General features: G+C 44.5%; 1 protein-coding gene across 4 annotated transcripts; it reads left to right on the forward strand.

Moving 5' to 3' along the window:
* The first annotated feature begins 1447 nt into the window (after positions 1-1447).
* On the forward strand, positions 1448-16262 carry CIPC (CLOCK interacting pacemaker). Of its 4 annotated transcripts, none has more exons than XM_016156649.2 (4): positions 1448-1573; positions 6198-6385; positions 9829-9998; positions 12797-16262. In XM_016156649.2, the coding sequence occupies exons 2-4, from the start codon at positions 6250-6252 to the stop codon at positions 13688-13690; spliced, it is 1200 nt and encodes a 399-aa protein (XP_016012135.1). In that variant the 5' UTR covers positions 1448-1573; positions 6198-6249; the 3' UTR covers positions 13691-16262. The 4 variants fall into 4 exon arrangements, with proteins under 4 accessions (XP_016012135.1, XP_016012137.1, XP_016012138.1 ...); XM_016156651.2 differs by having other exon boundaries at positions 1556-1663; XM_016156652.2 differs by lacking the exon at positions 1448-1573 and adding an exon at positions 1670-1779.
* Positions 16263-22576: the final 6314 nt, after the last annotated feature.

Raw genomic sequence — 22576 nt, forward strand, 5'->3', positions numbered from 1 at the left:
GTGTCACTTCCTGCCCTCAACTATAAACTAAAAATGATAATAGCACGGACCTCATGTTTATAGAGGCATCATAAGAGAATGCATGTAAAGCTGCCTCGCTCTTAATCACCTGATAATTGTTCACTATTGTTTTCACTCCCTACATCCCCTAAAGGCTTACATGCTGCAGGTTTTCGATTATTTGTTGGTAGAGCTTATGCTAATAAATACATTCATACCTGGCAATACATTAGTACTATCTGTGTTTGAAGGACTTAACGTGATTAACTATGACCTAGCAGCGGTTAGAAAGGTTTGGATTACCAAAAGACCCCGAGTTCTCCCTGCCCCATCTCGATCAGCACTGTGGGTTAACATCCTGCGATGCTTGCAACGTGCCGTAATCTGGGCTGCCCAATAAAGCAGCCATCAGCAATATGTAGTTATTCAGGATTTTGAAATGTGGCTAGTAGGAGTGAGAAACTGAATTTTTCATTTTTTTTTTAATTAATACCTCCTAGTGATTAATGGCTACCCTGACAGGGGTAGCCATTAATGCCTCCTCTTGTCAGCCTCTTTAAATTCACCCGTGCCCCCTTTTTCACCAGTGGAGAAATATTTTCTAACCTAAGAAGTAACCCTCACTGGCACAACTTCAATGATTCCCAACTCCTTTTATTCTTTAGCTGTTCCAGAAGTGTTCAAAGTGACGCTTCACCGGAAGCCGGCATTAGAAACAGCATCCATATAAACCCTAGTAGTATATCTCAGGCAGTCGCACGAGGCAAAGTGAGTCACCCATCAAGTGAAATCAGCCAACAAAAATAGCGAGTACGGCCTCGCCTCGTGGAGCACGAACTAGAGGTGGTAGTAGGGAACGCAAACCGACAGCAGCGACAGGCGTGGCGAAAACGTGAGCGGCCGCGCCGGGCGGCGCAGACACGCCCCCGTCAGGCGCAGGCGGTGGCGAAGCTCTCCGCCCGCCCTCCCACGCCGGACGCTGCTGCCACGGGCTCGCGTACCAGCAAGCATGTCCGGTCCGGGTCCCCGACCGTAACAGTGTCCCGGCGTACACACCGAGAGAGCCGTTTCCCCTGGCCAACCTCCACCCACTCCCGCAGGAGAATCACGCCTCCTGCCATGTCTGTTACAAGCCAGGTTCTCAAAGCTCCGCCTCGAAACCCTGCGCCAGCCGCTCCAGATTCAAGGTCCCGCCCTGCAAAATGGCGGCGAGGCTTGGGGAAGCAACCATAGAGACGACCGCCGTCTGCGGAGAAAGCGCGGGCCTCTTGGGGACGTCCAAGCCCTCTGAGAGGCTGGCGGGGCTCGCCTTCCGGCGGAGGCGGGAACAGAGTGCGCCTCCAAGGGCCCTTCTAGGGGAACAGCGAGCAGTCTCTATGGTGCCGGGTCCTCCAAGCCGGTCACGTGCCTGGCGGAAGCTGCCGCGGAGGCGTGGGGAGGAGAAAGGGGCGGGAGGCGGGTGGGATAGCTCGATACCGGCGACCAGGGGGTTGTCATGGAGCCGCGGGGCCGGACTCGCGCATGCGCCACCTGAACCGCGGGGCCGGTCGTGGAGCGGCGACCCTGGCCATAGGTGAGAAAGGGAGGGCTGAGCACGCTGGTAGAGCGTTTGAGTGAGGAGCGTGAGGGAAGGAAGTGGGAGTAGAGGAGAGAAGGACGCGAGGTAGGGAAGAGGGAGAACCGGGACTTTCGGGGGACAGACGGCCAAATGTGTGTTTCTCCCCCCATTTGGATGATTTGGCCGCGAAGAGTGGGACTGCGTGGGAGAGGGAATCGCGGGTGAGGAGAGGCTTCGTATCAGGAGGGAGCTTGTGTGAGAAGCCAGTGGGGGAAGACCTTTAGGGCGGGAGGGTCCAGGTCTACTCCTGGGGGCAACAGCCTACCGGGCTTCCAGGCGTAGGAGGGGAGGGGAGCCTGGAGGCCTGCTGGACCGTGAGCAGAAGGACAGGGACTGGGGCTGGTGAGTGGGTGCGGAAGCTAGTAACCCGGCGAGGGTCCTGGGACTCCACTTTGAGAGTGGAGATAGCGCCCTGTTCTGGGCCCGGGGTACAGGTGTACTGCCCTTTCCGGAGACCTGCTGTCACCCAGTTTGCTGATTGTTTTCCCTGGGTGGCCAGCTGGCCAGGCATGGTGCCGGGGGGGTGGGGAGTTGGGGAAGAAGGTGGGCAGTGCCAAGTAAGGAGTTAGTGGCTAGTGTTGGATTGGGGGAAGCTCTGATCCAGGCCCGGGTCACAAGCCGTAATCAGGCTCCCTGTTATTGCCCAAGTTCTGGCAGTACGCATCGCCTGGGTGTTTGCCCTGGGAGGCTGGTGGCATGCCAGTCACAGCACAGTCCTAGGGTCTGCCCAGTTCTGCCCTGCTGAGCTGGCAGGCTGATGGATGCCTGTAGGGTACTCCTGCTGTCTGGCACAGATGCAGCGTGGGCTGGTGCGAAACAGGAGGTGGGCAGTTTCTGTGAACCCTTCTGGAAGCAGGGAATTTGAGGGAACTTCTCTAATCTTATCTCCTCTTTGGAAAAGGAGAGCGAAGTGAGTCCTACCTGGTTCCAGAGACATTGTGTGGAATCGCGGTTCAGGATCTTTGACATGAATTTGCAGCCAAGTTGAAAAATGGAAATGGATGTGAAGGAGAAGAATATTAAAGATTTAAGTAGAGTGGTGGTGGTGGTGGTGGTGGTGGGGTGTTCTCTGTAAAAATACAGAGACGTTCCCTGGAATGGTATCTCCAAATATGCAGACCAAGAGAAAATGACTTTAGAGAAAACCTAGTAATGTTTTCATCATTCTAACTGGGTTTACTCATGGTTTTCTGGGGGATGAGGTTTTAATTTTTTAATATGTTTAATAATAGTTCATGTTAGTTGATTGATGAAAAGGGTCTTGATTTTTTATGGCATGCCTCTTTATTGTGTTTAAGCTTCTATTTGGGCTTTCTCCTCACACCTTTGTCCATGCATGCGTGTTATACACGTGACACTTTTAAAGGGAACTTGAGCTCTCAGGAAAGTTGCCAAGTATCTATAAAAGGGAGAGATCTGAGACCAGCATTTCAGATCCTTTCTTTGTAAACCTTGGGTCTCCTTTATATCATAAGCCTAAATCATCACACAGATTGATTGTGGATTAGACCAACCTTTAATTTGGCTGGTGGATTTATCCCTGAGGTTTTATCTTAGAATAAGGGGTAGATGAGATCTCTGCTTGCTGCAGGAGACCAGACCTGAAAGTTAGTTCTTGTGGTGACCATGGTGTTTGGAAATACAGAATGTTGGCCTTCAAGCTGTGCAGGTATTTAAATGACAGCTGAACTGCTAGGGCTGTCAGCGAGATTCAGCAGGACAGAAGATTGTAGGAATTTATAATTCTTTTGAGTACCTCACATTGTTGGGTGCTGAGGTTGCAAAGATGAAAAAAAAACAACTCGAGGTTGAAGAGACAAATAATTAGATTCTAAGAAGTACAAAAGTAGAAGAGCCAAGTACTGTGGAGCACTTGTTAGAATTTTATACATGTTTATATAAACCTCTATTTATATTCACTTTATAAGTTTTAATGTGTATTTTCTCTTAGAATTTTTGGACATTGTTACAGATGCAGTCATAAAAGGTCCAGTTAGGGTTAATTCTGACTGTTTGGGGAACTTAAGTTGGAGGCTTTTTAATGCAGAATCAGGCACCTGACGATCTGATATGTTTGTAAAGCAGCGTTAGTGGTTTCTAGTCTGTGCCAGGAAGTAGAGATGGTACAGCGGTAAGAGCTTGGTAACCCATTTTCAACCCCTAGTTATGAGCATCAAGCTTTATTACAAAATAATACCAAGAAGGATAAAAACCTTGAGTTTTTCAGACTTTGCCATTTGCGTGGCCCTGGGTTTAAGTACACCTGTGGTAAATACCATCACTCTTCTCTTCTGTTGAGAGCTTCATCTGGTGCAGTGTATGAGTGGGTCTCTTGTTCACCGGCTAATTGGTGTCCTCAGCATCACTTCCGGAAAGGAACGGCCTCTCTTCAGAGAAGAGATTAAGGTGGATATAGCCCTCCTTCATTCTCCATCCCACTTTAACGTCCTGGGACACTAAGGCTTCCTGCTGCTTATAGAGAACTTTACTTAGGACAGAGGCTTTCATATTTTTAGTCACTCTCCCATCAAAAGTAGTTAACTTACTGTTCTTAAGTACATTATGTGTTCTTTATTTCCGACTGCCACCAATTCCCCAGGATATAAAATTTTGGCATCCATTCTCCTTTTAACCAATTTGTCAGTGTTTCAGTATTTTGATTATACAATTAATGTTGTCCTGCATATTCTTGATGGGCCAGATTAAAATCTTGTGTATATTTTGTAGCTCCATCGACTACACTTTAACAACTGCAACAAGACCTGTCTCATCACAAGGATTGTAGAAGACTAAATTGGGATGCTTTATCTGAAATACATGTAAAACAAAATCCATATTTAATAAGATAATATGAAACTGTCAAATTCTTAATTAGCTGCCTTCCTAATCTAAGTCACAGCGGGGTCAGACTTGAATAAGTCTGATTGCCCATCCACTAGCTATATCTACTTCCGTTTTGAAGAAGCCTCCCATTCACTTCCAGACAGTATTTTATCGGGGAAATGAAACCGTGCACATTTGTTAGGTTTCATACAAAAGAATCCTGATTTAATTAGAGATACACTTTTACATTTTAGTCCATTTTTCAAACTGCATTGTCCATGCTGTCAAACTTCATGGCCATCCAGTAGGGAGATGTTGCTTTTGCATAGTGCTATACAAGACGAGACAGTGCCATTGTTTATCTTTTATGCACATCGGATTAAACCTGTACCTGTCAACAGAGTGCTTGGTTTGACATGGATTGAATGGGAAACCAGTTTCCTTAAATGAGTTCGACATGGTACAAAATAGTTTTTACTTGGAATTGTGCTTAAAATTCAGTCTTGTTCAGATCAGCATGTGTTCCCTTTAATCCACTTTACCCACATCTACTGTACGCAAAAGGATGAACAGGAAGGTTGCTTGGGGATGCTCATAGCATCTTTGTCTTCTATTTAATTTTATTTTGAATCCCTGCTCTGGTTGTTAAAACCTTTCCATGACTTCCCATTGCTCTTAACATCCAAAGGCTTTACATCTTGAGTTGTAAAGGCACTGCCTGCCTGGCCCTCACCAACCCTTCTAGCATCAGGGCATGACCTTCTACTCTGCACTGTGCTCTGGCCTCCCTGGCCTTTCAGCTCTTTGAATGTGTCAGGCTCCCTTAGAGCCTTCACATTTCCACCCCTCACCGCAGCCCCCTTCCCCTGGTTTACTCTCACTAACTGGCTCATCCTCCAGATCCCAGTTATGTGTCATTTCCTCAGGAAAACCTTCCCTTCCTTCTCCCCCCAGACTATTAGTTCTCCCCTTCATAGCTGTTGTCAAAACAGTAATTAATTGTGTAATCATTTGATTAATGTCTGTCCCTCTCTCTAGACTGTAAGTTCCTAGCCCAATGCCTGGTTCACAGTGGGCACTTGATAAGTATTTTTAAGTGACTGAATGTAACTTATCTGAGCCTCCACTTCCTCTATGGGATAGCAACAGAGGAGGATGTTATGAGGCTCAAATGAGATTGAAACAGCAATAATGTTATGGGTTTTTATAGAAGCAAAACACTATTAAATATGATCTTATTTGTGCATAAAAATGCTTTTTAAGCCAAAAAGTAGCTTGCATATATAAAGAGTTGTTTTTACTCCATTCAGTACTTCATTCAAAGAAGTGAAAAGTTTATTTGAGAAACCACACAATAGGAGATGGCAATAAGTCAGGAGCCTGCAAATATATCCTGGGAAAGCAAGCCTTGGCCGAGGTGGGCATTCCCTCTCCTCTCCTTCGGGGAGCAGGGTGAGTTACCCATTCCAGAAACCTAATCAAATGTGCCTTTGTGAGCCATTTACAAAGCCTCCACTGAATGTGGTTTGTGTGCTTTGAATTTGTAATGGGATTAGAGGGCACAGAAAGGACAGCAAAACTTCTTTTGGGCGGAAACACACTGTTCAGTAAACTTGAAATCTTTTCAGGTGAGACCTCTGAGAAGATGCAGAGGAAGTGGGCGAGGCCAGTGTTCTTTGCCCTTACTTTACTCACTATTTAGATCACCTGTTTCAGCTCCCCAGGCAATGACTTCTTATGTAATTGTTTTTCACAGGACGATCCAGATGAAAAGAGTACTGGTGAATCCACTTCCAGCCCAGTAAAACATGGAGAGGAAAAACCCATCCAGAGAGAGCCCAAGAAGACTCTCGGCCAAACTAGGCAAAGGCACAGAGATGAAAAAAGTGACTCGTCAACTCGGCATGGCAGCTGCCGAGTCAGATAAGGACTCTGGATTTTCAGGTTAAAAACACCTTTTTCTTTCTACATTGAAATGATTGATTTGCCTGAAAAAGATCCTCCCTAAAATTCATCTGTGCAATAAGGATAGGAAACTTTCACAGAATAACTATCTGATCTTTTAAAATGGTAATTCTGATGCCATAAGGCAAGACATTCATCAGAGTCATCATGGGATTAGTTCTGAAGGAATGATTTGACATTCTTTTTTTTCAAGTCTGACTCTCAACTTTAAATCTTACATTTCTGACTTGCAAATGATTACTGGGAAAAATTTCATATACTCATAATTCTGTTGTCTTAGCTCCTTTTTCATAGGAATAGTTACATTGCAGGGAAAAAAATTCTGTATGTTGTTACCATGTAGTTACCATGTAACAAATTAAACAACAGAAGTATGTAATTTGTTAGGATAACTTTTTGCTAAAAAAGTAATTTTGCTGTGTTTAAAAGCATTTCCCCTCTTCAACCCATCCTAGCATCTGTGCATTTTACATTTGGACTATGAGCACCCTGGCCCAATTCCAAACTTTCAGATGAATTTGTCTGAAACTTTACCTGAAAGAGCTGGCTGCATTTGTGCTGAGGCTCTTTTTTTAATTTCTAGGTCTTGGGGTAGTGCCTTGACTATGGCTCTAGTGTCAACATTCTGGCCCAGGGAATGCAGTGGAGTGATGCCAGGGGATTCTAGCCAGGTCAGCATCCTGGGACGGGAGCCCACCCATAGAGGAAGATTTGTTATCCAGCCTCACAGAAACTAATCAATCCACCCTGTTGATTTTGTTAACTTGTAGTGAGAAATGCAACTGTCAGGAACGCTAGAATTGCCTCATCCTTAGATCGGTGTATTTTCTCTCTGTAAACATGCTGTGTGAGAAGCCAAATTATAAATAGACTGTTGCTCAGAGAGAAACAGAGCACCTACCAACAAAGGAATTAGAATAAGGACAATCTAGGGAAAGGAAGACTGAAGTGTAGCCCTTGGAGTTTTTCTTATCTCTCTGTTGGCATTGTTTCCCAGGCTTGCCTCATCATAAGGCTTATTTGAGGCATTTGTTTAAAATACTACTCACCAGACCCCTCTCCTGGAGATTGTGACATTGAGGGTCAGGGATGAGGGCCTGGAATGTGGGCTTTATTTTCTTTTAAGTGTCTCTGGTGGTTCATTATCAGATAGGTTTGGGAAACATCGCAGGCCTAATGTCTTTGTTTTTTCTCTTAACATCATGTTTGTTTTTTATATCACAAAGGTAACATAGGTGTTCATTATAGAAACTTAGAAATTTAGAAATATGCAAAGAAGAAAATAAACATCCATAATCCCACCATCTATTATTCCTAATACTGTTGACATTTTGGTACTTCTTCCAACAACTTCAGCTTTGTCGGGACAATTGTTTTGTAGTGTATCCCAAAGCCTGGATATTGTTTCTCATCATTTCTTTATTCTCTGTGTAGAAGTGCTTTAAGAAGTATTGTGCTGTCCAGACGTAAGGCAGTATTAAAACTCATCAAACTCCTTATGTCTAAGCCAGGTACCAGTGATTTCGTAAATGCCCAATTTATTATTCCAGTTACCTATCTCTTTAGTTGTATTTAGTCTAAAACAGCTCCCTCATCTTTCCTTTTCTGTCATTTTCTTTTTTTTCTTTGACATCATCTTTGAATGAATTAAGCCTGTTTTGTAGAAGGTCCCACACACTGGATTTTTGGTAGCTTTCCTGTTATTGGAATCAAGGTAAACCTTTTTTTTAACTATAATTTTACATTTTTGATGGTATAGCTTTATCGCACACATAAGGAGACTCCTGAGTTTGTCTTGTTCTTGATGCTCTGGTTGATCACTTGGTTAAGATAGTAAGTATATACCAGATTTCTTTATTGTAAATATACCCTTTTCTCTTTGTAATTATAAACAATTTATGGGACCAATCTTTGAGACTGTGTGACTGTCATATTTCCCAACAAACTTGACTAGTGGTTTTAGCATCCATTGGTGATTCTTGCCTTAATCAATTACTGCATTTGTGGTTTAAAAATGGTGATCTAATTCCATTATTCCTTGTACATGTTATTAGTTGACATTCTTCTGTAAAGAAGCACTTTCCCTCCTCCACCCCTTTTTTTGAGTATCATTGTGGATACATGGAATTCTTTTGTAACTCAGTTTATCAATCCATTATTCTTTTTGATACTCAAATTGTCTCAGGTATGGCCAATGGGAGTCCCTTCTAGATAGCTCCTGTGTCTTTCTGACATATCCCCATTTGTGTTTGAGTACCTCCTTGCTTTGTGGGACAATAGGATGTCCAGGTTCATCATGTGCCTTCTCTGCCAAAGACTTAGAATCCAAGGATCCCTGGTTTCCTTCTTGTGCAGGACAGCATTCAGAAACCAAGATCCAGGTCTAGGTATGCACTTTGCTCCTGTAGTCTTTGTTTCTGGCCTAATGGTTCTTAACTAGAGGTGCACATTTGGATTACTTGTGGTACTTTGTGAAAGTATGTCTGCCTGGGCACCAGGTAAATGAGTTCGGTAAATTGAGGGGAGGACCCCAACATCTGTAATTTCTAAAAAGCATCACTGGAGATTCTCATTTAAGTACAAGTGTTGACAGTTGTACTTGTTTATTTAAAGTCACATTCCAGTCTGCCTCATCCAGATTACTCTGAGATTCTTGATGAACATTTAGGATGTCCCCAGACTCCTCAGTAGCAGGGTATGCTCCAGCAGGTAGCTAATAAAGTCCTTTTTGTATGAATTTCACATAGGGCAACCTTATTTGCTTTGCCTTGGAGAGAGTCTGTCACCCATTGTGCAGGATCCCCAATAGGCACACAGCACATTCATTTAGGACACCAGCAAAGTAAGTCCTTACCCAGATGGAAGGAATAACAAAAATGGACACATTTAAAATTCACCTTTGATGAACTTATCCAGAATTTACAATTAGAAAACTTAGGATGAAGCTGTTTTAATTTCAGCATGGATGTAAGTTGAGGTTTACAGATTGGTGGTGTTTTTATTACAATTGTATCTTATAGTGCCCAGAGTCTGTTAACGGTCATAACCCTGCCCCAGGTCACATACACACTCCCCTTCCTTTACAGCAACAGATTCTTGAAAGTAATGAACTGATTTTGAAGCCTTCAACACATTTCTCTTATAGATTGGTGATGATTTACTTTCACGTGAACCAAATAGATGCAGGCTTCTGTCTGTAAGAGAGTTAGAAAGGAAGTCCTAGGGCAGTGATTCTTAATCATTAGGGGTGGGAATGATACCTCTGGATCCTACTGAGAATCCAGTGAAAGCTAAAGACCTCAGAAAAATTCACAAAAACCCATCTCACGTATGTCTCATTCAGTTTTGAAGGGTAATGGCTGCCCTGCTTAAGAGCCCCTAGCCTAGAGCCTGAGTGCACTGACCATTCTTTTGCCCACCAGATGGGAGCTCGGAATGTCTGAGCTCGGCAGAGCAGATGGAGTCCGAGGACATGCTGAGCGCCTTAGGCTGGAGCCGGGAAGAGAGGCCGAGGCAGAACTACAAGACTGCAAGCAGTGCCTTCCCTACACTGTCCCCCATGGTGGTCATGAAGAACGTGCTGGTCAAACAGGTGAGGAGAACTGATATCTCCTGATGCCGTTGCCATTTAACGTTCCTGAGCTTCCTGTGTAAGGGGTTCCCCCTCCCTGCCCTGGAGAGATTTTAGAAGCAGACCATTAGAACCACACCGGTATGTACTTCTGTCCTGGGGAGATGTTTCCTTTCTACTACAGACAGTGTTTTAAAAAGGACAGCGAGAGTTGTGACATGTGTTCTCGTTTTCCAAACAATAAGACAGCTTTTGTGTCCCTTGTTTTGTATCCATTGTTTATCCAAAGGGACCCTGGAATTCTTTAGTCACGTATAAAGGAACCAAGCAGAAATGTCATAACTTGTAGTGCATTATAATACATGGCAGAATTTAGGGTAGAAATAGAAGAATCTCTTTAATTTTAAATGCCCTGGGAATTTAGAAATATGGGATGCATTTATTTGTTTCAGAAGTTGAGGTAGTCTCCACGTTTCTCATGGTACATCCTGAGCATTTTCTTAGTAATCTCCAAAGCCATGTCATTAGTGAGAAAGCACCAATTTAGTTTAAGTATGGCTGTCCCAGCAGAGTCCACACAGCATTGCTGTGGAGTTGAAAAATACCCTATTTCAGGCTTTATTACATAACTTTGCATAATACGTGGTTATTGTCTAGACGTGAAAGAACAGATTTAATTAGATGAAAATCTAAGCTAAATCCCTGTATTTGAAACAGAACTTAGTCATATTACCTAGTTATTTTTGAGGAATACAAACTGATTTTCCACAAGGCAGCCTGGAGAGTTTGGAAAAAGAATTCAAAAATTTTTGCTTAGCAAATCACATCTCAGCGGGAAGCACAGCTCTGCTTGTCAAAAGGAAGAGAGAGAATAAAGACATAATGGAGCCCAAATGAGCTTGTCCGGGCCCCACCAGCACTGCGATGCCTCTGAGGGCTTCCTTTCTCCTGGCTCTTTTTTTCCCTGCCTTCCTCTCTGGCTCCCTTGTCACTCTTCCTTGTGCATCTGTGTTTATACTTTCTTTGTTGTAGGCAAGGCTGGCAGCTCCAAAAGGCTGAGAACAGCCCACGATTGAGGAGTGAGTAGGCTTTTCCAGCAGAGCTTCATTCTTCAGGACAGAGACCTGCTGGGAAGGCTTTAGGGCTTCATCAGGAGCCGGGGAGGCTAGGGGACAGCCTGACTTGATGGAGTAGTCTAGGAATTTCGTTTTATTTTTTCACTCATGCTAACATCTAGCACATTCCTAAATTAAAATAATGATATATATCTGCATATTGTGTAATGTCTTGATTATTGCTGCTTGGTTTTAGGTATTTTTCTTTTGAGAGTCTGATTCCAATTCTGCCACTCAACTGTGATTTTTCACACAATTACTTAACCACCATGGAATTCAGTTTCCTCATCTTCAACATGAAGGCTTTTGTGAAATGATTCTGAGACCCTATCCGAGTCTAAAGTCTTATCTATCCCATATTCCTTCAGATGATTTCAATATGAATAATATATTGTAAAATCTAATAATTAGAACAAGTAAGCTAAGTATCTATTACTGCAATGGGCTTAACAGCAACATTAGGAAGAATCTAGTGAAATCATCTTAGGAAAGCAGTGAATTAGATATTTTCTGGATCTGTTTGTCTCCTGGGTTCACCCTTAGGGCATGACTGGATAGGGGGATAGCCTGACATTTTGCTTCTGATTGAGCTGGACTAAGCCATCTCCACTTGGAAAGACCCCTGATTTTGGATCTCCTCTGACAGGGAAGTGTGGTTGCTAGGCTTCTCATTGCTTGCTTATATACATCCCAGAGTATATTTGAACACCAAGAGGGCTCCAGAATGGACTCTCCGGCTCGTCCTACCCTTTCACAGGAGATGAACTGTAGCTGACCCAGACTTCTTAACCAGGCATCCAGGGAGCTAAAATGTATGCAAAATGGTATGCACATGTGGGAAGGTAGCTTGCTTCAGCCAAATCCAATGAATCCCACCAAGAAGACGAACATCTGCCTGGCCCTCTCTCTGCCTATCCTCAATACTCATATGTTTGGGCCAGGTTGGAACCGGCTGGCTTTTAAATATTGGAAATGGGTAGCCATGTCCTTCTTTATTAGATTTCCATCTGAATCAGTACTTTAATTAAAAAATAAAAAATGTATAATTGAAGAGTAATATAACAAAGGCAATATAGCAGAATGGTTAGGATGACTTAGAGTCAGAGGATGGAATCCCAGCTCTAACACTTAGTAATTTGTTGACTTAAAGCAAGTTATTTCAACTTTCTACACCTCAGTTTCCTATTCATGGACTCCTGATGATACATAACTTTTTAATCAAAAGTTGTTTTCAGATAGACTTTGGTGTAAAGTCACATTTGTAGTCTTGAGATTAGTACATCTTAACTGATGCCATGAAATTGTACTAATCCATATTTTTATTGCCCTAGTTGTGACCTTAACTATGTCATTACTTTACCTACCTACAATTTCTTTTTCTGAGAGATAGCACTTGAATAAAAATAGATATTTCCTCCAGTTTTCCTTTAGGGAAGGTAAAAGTGTGTGTGCCCTCGTGCATGTGTGTGTGTGAGAGTGTGTGTGAGAGAGAGAGAGAGAGAGAGAGAGAGAGAGAGAGCGCGAGCATACCCAAATGGATTTTCAAGCCACTCCATTCACATTTTTGAGAATGGCTACCCTATATGTGAGAGAAGCTCTGTGCTTGAAATTGTTATAAATATCTCTGCCCCTTGACAGAAGCTTTGAGCATCTGTCCTTTCAGCAGGTTATGAGTACTATGCTGCTTTTTTCCTTCTCTTTCAGGGCAACAGCTCATCCCAGCTCCAGTCATGGACTGTTCAGCCCTCCTTTGAAGTGATCTCGGCACAGCCACAGCTCCTGTTCCTTCATCCACCTGTACCATCTCCTGTCAGCCCATGTCACGCTGGCGAGAAAAAGTCAGACTCCAGGAACTACTTGCCCATTCTGAATTCTTACACCAAAATAGCCCCACACCCAGGCAAAAGGAGCCTTTCTCTCAGTCCAAAAGAAAGAGGAGAAAATGGAATGCAGAAGAAAATCTGTACCGAGAGACTTGGGCCAGGCTTGTCTGCCAATGAGCCGACCAAGACTGGTACCGTGCCGTCTAGTCCCCCAACTCCAGCACCCCCCAGCACCAAGCTTGCCGAGGACTCTGCTCTGCAGGGTGTGCCCTCGCTGGTGGCAGGCGGAAGTCCACAGACTCTTCAGCCAGTGTCCAGCAGCCATGTGGCTAAAGCTCCCAGTCTGACCTTTGCTTCCCCCGCCAGTCCTGTCTGCGCATCAGACAGTACCCTGCATGGGTTAGAGAGCAACTCCCCCCTTTCGCCACTGTCAGCTAATTATAGCTCACCTTTATGGGCAGCAGAGCACCTCTGCTGCAGCCCAGATCTCTTCTCAGAGCAGCGGCAGAGCAAGCATAGGCGCTTTCAGAATACCCTGGTGGTCCTACACAAGTCTGGCTTGCTGGAGATCACTTTGAAAACCAAGGAATTGATTCGTCAGAACCAGGCAACTCAGGTGGAGCTAGATCAGCTAAAGGAGCAGACCCAGCTGTTCATAGAGGCCACCAAGAGCCGGGCTCCGCAGGCCTGGGCCAAGCTGCAGGCATCATTAGCATCAGGCTCTGGTCACACTGGCAGTGACTTAGAAGCATTCTCTGATCCCCCAGACATATAGCACAGAAGGCATATTTTCCTGTTACTTGAGTGGTTCTTTTTTAATTCTTTTTGCTGTTATCTTACTCCTGTTTCCCAAAGCTTACATAAGAGGTTTTCCTTCTAAATTCAAACTTCAGCAGTTCAGTTATGAAGCCACATGCCAGTACCTGGCTGCTGTCTTAACCTGTGGTCTGTGCACAGTTTACATGTGTCTCTGTTCCCCTGAGGACCTTAGATTCAGGATGTCCTTGAGTCCCTCTTCCTTATCCTGCAGGCACTTAGCAGGATCGTGGGGCAAAACAGGAGAGATGATTGTGTGGGGCCCTTCTAGCTGTCACCTTTCACCATCCCACTCACTGTGATCAAGGTGCAGTGACATTGATGAGCGAATAGAGTGATGCCTGTCAAACCAGGAAGTAGGTGACACGGATCCCTTCACAGATCTTCCCTTGAATATTTCAGTCACAGAGAAAAATAAGAGGAGCTGTGTTTGCACTCCTTAGGGCATCCTGCCTTTTAGGCACAGATGAGGCCTTAATCACTTAGAGCTTTGTTTCCTTAAAGTCAAGGGGAAAAGGTAGTACCATTTAACTCTTACACTTTCATCACGAGCCAGGTTTCTTTTTACTTAAACTGGTAGATGAAATAACTTCAGACTTTTAAAGTATGGAATAGGCTCAGTACCATCTGGAATTACAGTTGATGAATTGCATTTTTGACTTAGAGTCTCAAAGTAGATATGGCCTACATCTCTTGGTCAGGAGCTGGAAGGTTCTGGTAATTTGGTTTTTGCTCTCTTCCTCTCTTCTTTTGAAACAATGCAACCTGTTTTGTGTGTGAAAATATTAAAGATAGTCTTCATGGTTCCTGAGAGTGTAGTGTAAATTAACCCTCTGCTGCCACCTTTATTTTTTTCTTTTGTTTCCATAAAAGAAGAAGTGATTATTAAACTGGATAGACTTGGAATTAAAATCATCCTGCGATTATGAAATATACACCCACAAAAATTGGAAAACATTCTTACCAATTTTCACATCCAGAGTTTTCATGTGTCACGTGTCACACAGTGACGTGGAGTGATCGTGGAGCAGAGTCTTCTGTGTGTTGGATGTTGGCAGCAAATCCAGAGGTGTGGTGTTGGTTATGTAAAGCTCATCTAGGAATGGAGGGTGTGATGAGAATTTACAGATAATAAACATTCTTTCAACTTCATCGTAAAGGTAAACTAGATTTCTAAGGAGTAAAGTTTAAAACATTTTTTCCTCTTATTTAAAATTTTCATCCTCTTGAAAACCTGAATAAGAAGTTCTGGATGACCAGCTTCTTTTCTGCAAGGAAAATCTTGACATTTTACCAAGGCCAGAAGCTCATGTTCATAGGTAGCTGTAACTCTAAAATAGCTTCAGATCGCCTACACTTTGGTCTCAAACATGTATGAGTTAGATATGACTAATTTAGAAATAAACAACTTGGTAAAATCTCTAGACTCTCCTGATCAGTGCAGAATTAGGACCTGCTATTTGCTTTCTGAGTTTCAAAATTAGAGCAAATGTGTCTTTAAGCAGACTCAGCTCCTTTGAATAATTGTCTCTTGGCCCACTCCCTTTGCCTCCCCTGAATTTGTGTGGTACTACAGCAGCTCTGCTCTGTGCACCATGCTAGGAAGCTTCCTTTTTGGCAGAATATGTTTGGCAGCAAAGCCATAGAGACAGGTGCGTTCAGAACAGCCTGGGCACCAGTCATGAGTCTTACTGAGTGTCAAAAATATAAACATGCTGAGAACCAGATTTATTCCATTGGAAAAACCCTCTGTGGAGCTATATGCCTCTTGGACTCTTCTTCCTAGATTAAGGTTTGCATTTCCCTTCCTGTCACAGTAAAAGATGATGAAAGCCATCACCGATCCTCACTGCTGAGTGGCAGGGAGAAACAGCACCACCCCCAGCTCTTCTTTGATCTTATGACTTAGTGCTGAAATTCTCTCAAGGCTCTAAGCATGGGTGTTCCTTCCCTAGTGGAGCTGTAAGCAGGTGAAGCCAAGTAGAGAAGCCAAATCTTGGAAAATTCATGGAAGCCAGCAGACATTTGGGGCCGAAAGCCAGTTCGACAAATGGAGGAAACTTTGAGTTGACCAGAAAGATCTTCATTGGTTGCACAAGGCTGTGAGTAGCAGTGGTCTTAGTAATGCATGATTTGATCTGGTGTGATGTACTGTGGCAGAGCTCTGTTTTCTGAAAGTGAGAAGCCATACTTAGCTCAAATCATTAAGAGAACTTTTGGCAGATTTTGCTGGCTGTATTGAAACACATCTAGAAAAAGCTACTGATTGAATTGATTATGGGAATAGAGTTTAATGACATTGTAATTTATTACACTCTCATTGCTTTTTATCGATTATGGTATTGTCTGACTTTACTCTTATTCCTTCAGCGGAAAAGTAACTCTCGTGCATATATTGAAGTGTTTTCCAGCTATGAATTCTAGGGTAGAGATTTATTTACCAAATGTGAATTCTCTTGAGGAAGTATGAAGTTTTGTAGAAATTGACTGTGAAATGTCAGAGAAAAATAAAAGCACTTACTTGAAAACTATTTGCCCTTTTTGCTTTATAATTGCTTAAAAATACTAAGTGAAACCTAAGAGTAAATATTTAAGTTAAGTTTAAAACATGTATTTATGTCATTTGGGCATGTCGGGATTAGATACTGATCTTGTGGAAATCCCTCATTCAGCTTCACCAGTGTGAATTTAAAAGGAAATGCAGGCAAACTTAAAGCAAATGAACCGTCCAGTGTTCCCTAGAGTCTTGGAGGTTTGTATAGTGTAGGTTGGAATAAGTGAGAGGAGAATACAATTTAATGATTTCTTCCATCCGATCTGATACTTTAGCAAATAGAATTTTAAATGTCAAAACTACTACAGTTTACTAGGATAAACTAAAGCCACATTAAGTGAAGTTCTTTCATGAGAGAGAAGTCCTTAGTAAGTACATCTCCAAGCCCTTCCCCACACTTGGAGTTGATTCTAGATGCTCTCCTCCTCCTCAAGGTCCACATAGAGTGGGGGTCCCCAACCCCTGGGCCTCAGAGTGGTACCAGTACTTGGCCTCTTAGGAACCAGGCCACACAGCAGGAGGTGAGCAGTGGGCGAGTGAGCAAAGCTTCATCTATCTGTCTTTGCAGCCACTCCCCAGCGCTAGCATCACCACCTCAGCTCCACCTCAGATCATCAGGCATTAGAGTCTCAGAGGAGCACCAGTCCCTGGTGCCAAGAAGGTTGGGGACCACTGACCTAGAGAGCCTCAACAGGGAGATGCGTGGTGTGTCTTTCCTGCTTCCCTAGGCCAGTCAGGATGCCCCTCCTGGGATTTATAAAACACTGTAAAAATGAAAAGCTTATCATTTAAAGGCCTGCTGGGTTGCCATAATGTAATTCTTAGAGCATTATTTCTGTCCTACACAATTTTTTAAGTACCTTTTCAAATCTAGAGAAGTGACAGCACACAAAGTGATTCCCGCGACACTGAGGGGAGCAGTTGTTCAGTGTGTAGCCCCTGGCCCCTCAGCGTGATTCTCGTACGTGGAGATAATGTCCACCTAGGATGCCTGTTTGTGAATACGTCAACATCTTTTATGGCATCATTGCACATCATACCTGGTGTGATGGGGTCTAAAGACCTACATGCACCTGCCACATCTGTTACTCATTAACTAGGTGACTGTGGATAAGTCACTTGAACCTTTCTAGGTGTCACTCCTCTCAGCTGAATAATAAAGAATTGGGACTGGTTCTATGGTTCTTCCTGGCTCTGTTTGTAATATCTCTAGCTGTTACAGGTGAGCCTTAAAACTAATAATTAAATTTTTTTAAAAAAACCTGGGGTGCCTACAAGGTAGGTTCGTGGTAAGGTAGTGCTCTGGTAAGATGGTTTTATATTACAGTGTTGTGTCGGATTTTTAACTTATTACAGGTGACTCCGGAAGGAGCGTTGTGCCAGTCTGCATTGGTTTTGTCTTCATGATTACCCGGTTACAGCTAACATGGACTCACTAATTCCCCTTTAAAAGACTACTCTTAAACAAAAAATTATTAGCCCCCAAGGAGAAAAGCTTGAGGTTAAACCAAAGCATGGCCTTTCTTATTCAGTCTTCTGCAAACGGCTCTTTCATCTGACATGAAGGACATAACCGGTTTTCTGTTTTGGGGAGTATGTCACTTAGCTTTCGTTTCCTTCCTGATGTCTCTCCCCACAACCACATGTGAGATAAGGAAACTCTTAGGTTGATTTAACATTATCTCTAAGATAAATATAGTCATAGCCTATGTAAATGCGGCGGTACCTTGTGAGGACTTTATTATGGTCCCAGCCTTCTGGGTGTCACATGGGAAGAGAGATTAGAGATGAAAAGCGGTCTGCCTGAGAGACACAGTGTGATCAGAATGGCTGGGGAGAAAGAGGCAGCAGGAAGCAGCTTTACCTCTGCTACCTCGGCTTCCTTTATCATAAGAGGAGGGGAGGAATACTTGCTGCCCACTTGACATCCAGAGCTTATGGTGAGGTGCAAAAGGTGATGTCTCTACGGTATTTTAAAATGGCTGCACAGAGCAAGGCCGCCTCCCTGCCCACAAACCCGGCAATGGAATTTAAGTGACGGCATTCCGCACCTTAAGGGTTGTCACTTGCTTGGAATAAATAAGACTATCTTTTACCAAAACCCTATTTACAACTAATTGGAAGAGAGCAAATCTCAACTCGTTCTTTGACTGGTTTCCTGAAAGGAAATATTCTATAGGTCCAACCACTTTGGCTTTTTCTTCTCAGAATTCCTTTTTTTCTTAGAACCACGTGGCTTCCCTCTCTTTCTCTCAAGGATGGTTATGCAAGGCATTAGAGAATTACTTGAAAGAACAGTCTGTATGGTTCCTGCCTCAAATTACAGCAGCTGGAGGAGATGAGCAAGACCGAGAAAAGCCTGTGGAGTACGAAGTTAACACAGTGAGTGGGTGGAAGCTGTTAGGAATGAAGGGGAATAAAAACTGAAAGCGGGAGTCCGCGTGAGGGCCCCCGTCAGGCTGCATGATTAGTGCGTGGAGCGAGGCCCTCACAGTGGCGTGAGAGCATGAGTAAAAATAGCTGCCTCTAATTTTCCTAGACTCAGTTGTACCAGCTTTGGAGGAGTCTCGCTAGTTGTGATAAATGTCTCTATACCAGAGGCAGGCCAGGGCCTCTATTCTCTGGGGGCACCTACAAGCCTTCCGCCACTGGGTGGGCAGATGGGAGTGGTTGGCCTGGATCCCACCCTTCGTTTGGGGCTGAGAGAGCGGCAGGAAAACCAAGACTTGCTAGTACACGTAGATAGTAAAACAGTAATAATACCCCTACAGAGAGCTGTGTTGAAATCATCATTTCTTTATACAATTAATAAGCTGCCCCAAAGTCAAAGGACGACAAGAAGCTTAAAGATACCCCCAAATAAAAAACCATACCCTCAGTGAGCCCTGCATTACAGTGAACAAATGCTGGAAAGCCTGGTTCTGACATGTGATGGTCCTAGTGGATGTTTGAGTCCACTGCCAGCAAGGCTTCTGGGCTTTGAGGGTCACTAGACTGCTCTGGAAAGGCAAATGAATGTTCACTTAAGCGAAACACACGGGTAGAGCAGTGAACTGCCCAAACCAGCAGCCCAGGAAACCCACAGCTGACAACAGTTACAAACATGGTATAGACAGCAAGCTTTCACTAGTGGCCCTGGCACCCTGGCAGGCCAAAAGGGCCAGGATAGGTAAGGTGAGAGCCTTTTTTAAAGCTTCCAAGTCAATGCTTGTCGAGTTAAGATGTATTTGGAAGAACGTGCTCCTTACATTCTTGAAGCATTTTCCAAGCCCCAGTTAGGCTGCAAAGCCCCTAACTAGTTACTAGTTAGCTGCTAAGTTCCTCATGCTGCTGGTTGTATTAGTCAGGTCGGGTCACAGTGGGACTGGCCTCCTGGTCCGCCAGCTGCAGGGGACTGGGAAATGTGACCTGATAGCACCTGTCAGCCTCAGGGTAGGTACCACTTTAGAGACTTTTAAAAACCCTCAAATATTTGGTCCTCATTACTTGCTTTTTCACATATGCACACACCTCAAATTTATATTATTCTCAAACCCTGATCATTTTCACTGTTCCCCAAAATTTTCATGCTTCCTAACCAAACACTGTCATTGTCATTATTACTTGAGGCTAACAAATACATAAAGTTGTCAATACATTTATGTCCCAGGTGCTGACCTACTTGTAAGGCACAAAATGGTAAATGAAACAGACATGGCCCCTACTTATATTCTAGTGGGAGAGTAGCAATGACAACTGACTGACTAGTCAATCGCTGCTTTGATGGCGTGGGTCTCACTGGGTCTTATACATCCACAGTTGGACACGTAAGCCTGGTTAAGGTGATACATCTTAATCATTTCTACTTTCATTTTAAAGCTAACATTTGATAACCTTTGGGTTTAGCATCCTTCGATTATGCAAGAGTCCTTAATGTTAAACTTCTAGTTAAGAATGTAAATGTTGATATAGGCACAATATATTAATTAGTTGGTAAGTTTGCCCTAACACCCAAACACAGGAGGAGAGAGTTCTTGAAAGTAGATTATCCTGTTTGGTGACTCACCTTCAGACTTCTGAGCTCACTCACAGCAACCAACACCTGCGTCTGCTTTCCTCGGGCTTCTCCCAGCTACTGCCAGCAGAAGTATTTGCACGACCCCAAGCATAAGCACCTGAAGTTTTGCAGTAGGCACCTTGCTTGCCTCACACTAGTCCTGGGCTTGGCAGCACCAGACCCTTACTGAGGCCCCAGCCTTGGAGCCCTCACAGCTGAGCCAGGAGAGTAGACTCACAGGGAAAGTAACGACACAAGGTAGTGTAGCCTGCTGCCCAGCGCCAACTCCAGGTCAGTTGCAGGACCGCTCCAAGGCCTTGAAAGGAGCTCAAGGTGAGTTGAGGTTTGAGCTCAGCCTTAGCAGATGGTGAAGTTTAGATAAGTTGAGAGGAAGGGGAGCAGCGTTCTAGCCGAAGAACGTAAGTAGAGGCATCACGGTGAGATGGAAATATCAGGGCTTTGGATCTGGATCTGGTTTCTGTGTGATCCTAACAAGGTACATAACCTCTCTGGGCCTTGCTTCCTCATTTGTTAGGTTACGACCGACTCTAAAAGATGATTGTGCCATAACACGTAAAGTGCCTAGTACAGTGGCCTCACATGGTGAGTGCTCAGGAAACAGTAATCATTAGATTGTTACTGCAGCCATTTGAGGAGTGAGGCCGGGGCCAGCTAAGCTGGCCTCAGTCCGAGGTCACTCTTTCACTTACTACTTACAGGCAGTGAGCAGCAAACCAGCCCAGCTCCCTGCCTGCCTCCCACACCCTGCTGCACCCAGAACAGAGCCCCGCCTTAGTACACACCCTACAGAGTACTTGGCAAGCATGCTCCCCAGTCCATCCCAGGCCTCACCCCTCTTCAGAGCTATAGAGCCAGGGGATGGGGCGCTATTGAGGATCAAGGGTATTGACTGTCAGCCCCACCCTAGTCAGGATCCTTAATCTCACACCTGGCCCTGTGTCCCACGCCATCTGTCCTCCACAGCTGTATCAGGTGAACTTCCTCAATCCTCTTACTGCCCTCCTCAGGCACCTCTTTAGCTGCAGTTCTAGCCTTGATGACACAGCAAAAGCCTCTGGGGAGATCTTAAAATCCCCATGTCCAGGCCACACCCAGACTAATTCTATCAAATTCTCTGGGAGGTAGAACCTACCCCCTTCTCTACCCTATCAGTAATTTTTAAAACACCTCAGATGATTGCAAATCTGCAGACTACTTCAATTTGTAGAACTACCGCAATGGCTCACTACTGTAGGTTTGGGGCAGAGAGGGGGAAAGGGAGGGGACAGACTAGGCCACACAATCATCGGTAGCATGACCATCCCAGGTGGAGCTTGTTAGAAATGCAGAATCATAGGCCCGGCCGATTCAGAGTCTGCTTTTTTACCAGATCCCCAGGTGATTCCCATGCACCGCCAAGTTTGAGAAGCACTGGCCCAGCTTTTATTAGATGCTCACAGTGGTCCAAGTGCAGTACCAGGTGTTTTACACACACCACCTCATTTCATCCTCACTGCCTCTCAGCTATTAGTGTTCTCTCTCATCAACAAAGAAGCACCTGCCATCCATTCCACAAACCCTACTGAGCACCTACTACGTGAGAGGCTCTATGCTAGGGATCAAAAATGGGCACTCCCTGCTGGAGGAGAGGGCAGCGACCCATGGGGTGTGAAGGTCAACGTCAGCACTTACCGGTTGAGTGTTCCTGGGCGACTTCTTCAGCCTCTCTGAGCTCCAGTTTCGTCTTCCGCGGATCTGGGCTAGTCACACGCACAGGGCTGAGGTCATGATTCACTGAATTTCCCTAGGCCAGGTACTCACCACGGCGCCTGGATCTAGCAGGAGCTTAAGAATGGTAGCTATTGTTACAAATAAAAATATTCCCAGGTGGTCGGGAGAAAGTGGAGTGGGCGGACACCCGGTCTCCGCCACCTGCCGCCATAGTACCTGCAGTACCTGCGGAGGGGCAGCAGGGATGAAAGTGAGGCTGTGAGCTCTAAAGACCTCCTCGAAGGTGAAGCAAGGGGATGAACGAGGGGAACCGGGGTGTAGACAAGACTGCTCTGTCCTCGCACTCCCTGATCCCATTTCCCTAGATCAGGCGGATTCCTCACTTTTCTGAAGTCTGGGGTCAGATCACTATTAGTGGACCCTGGGGTTCCAGTCTTGCCCTTTATGGCTCTGCGAGGCAAGAAACCCAGCAGCCCCTCCAAGCCAGGCTTGAATTCGCCCCAGGTCCTCTTGTGCCCCAACTT

The sequence above is a fragment of the Rousettus aegyptiacus genome, unplaced genomic scaffold, assembly GCF_014176215.1.
Source record: "Rousettus aegyptiacus isolate mRouAeg1 unplaced genomic scaffold, mRouAeg1.p scaffold_m13_p_3, whole genome shotgun sequence".
NCBI classification, from domain to species: domain Eukaryota; kingdom Metazoa; phylum Chordata; class Mammalia; order Chiroptera; family Pteropodidae; genus Rousettus; species Rousettus aegyptiacus.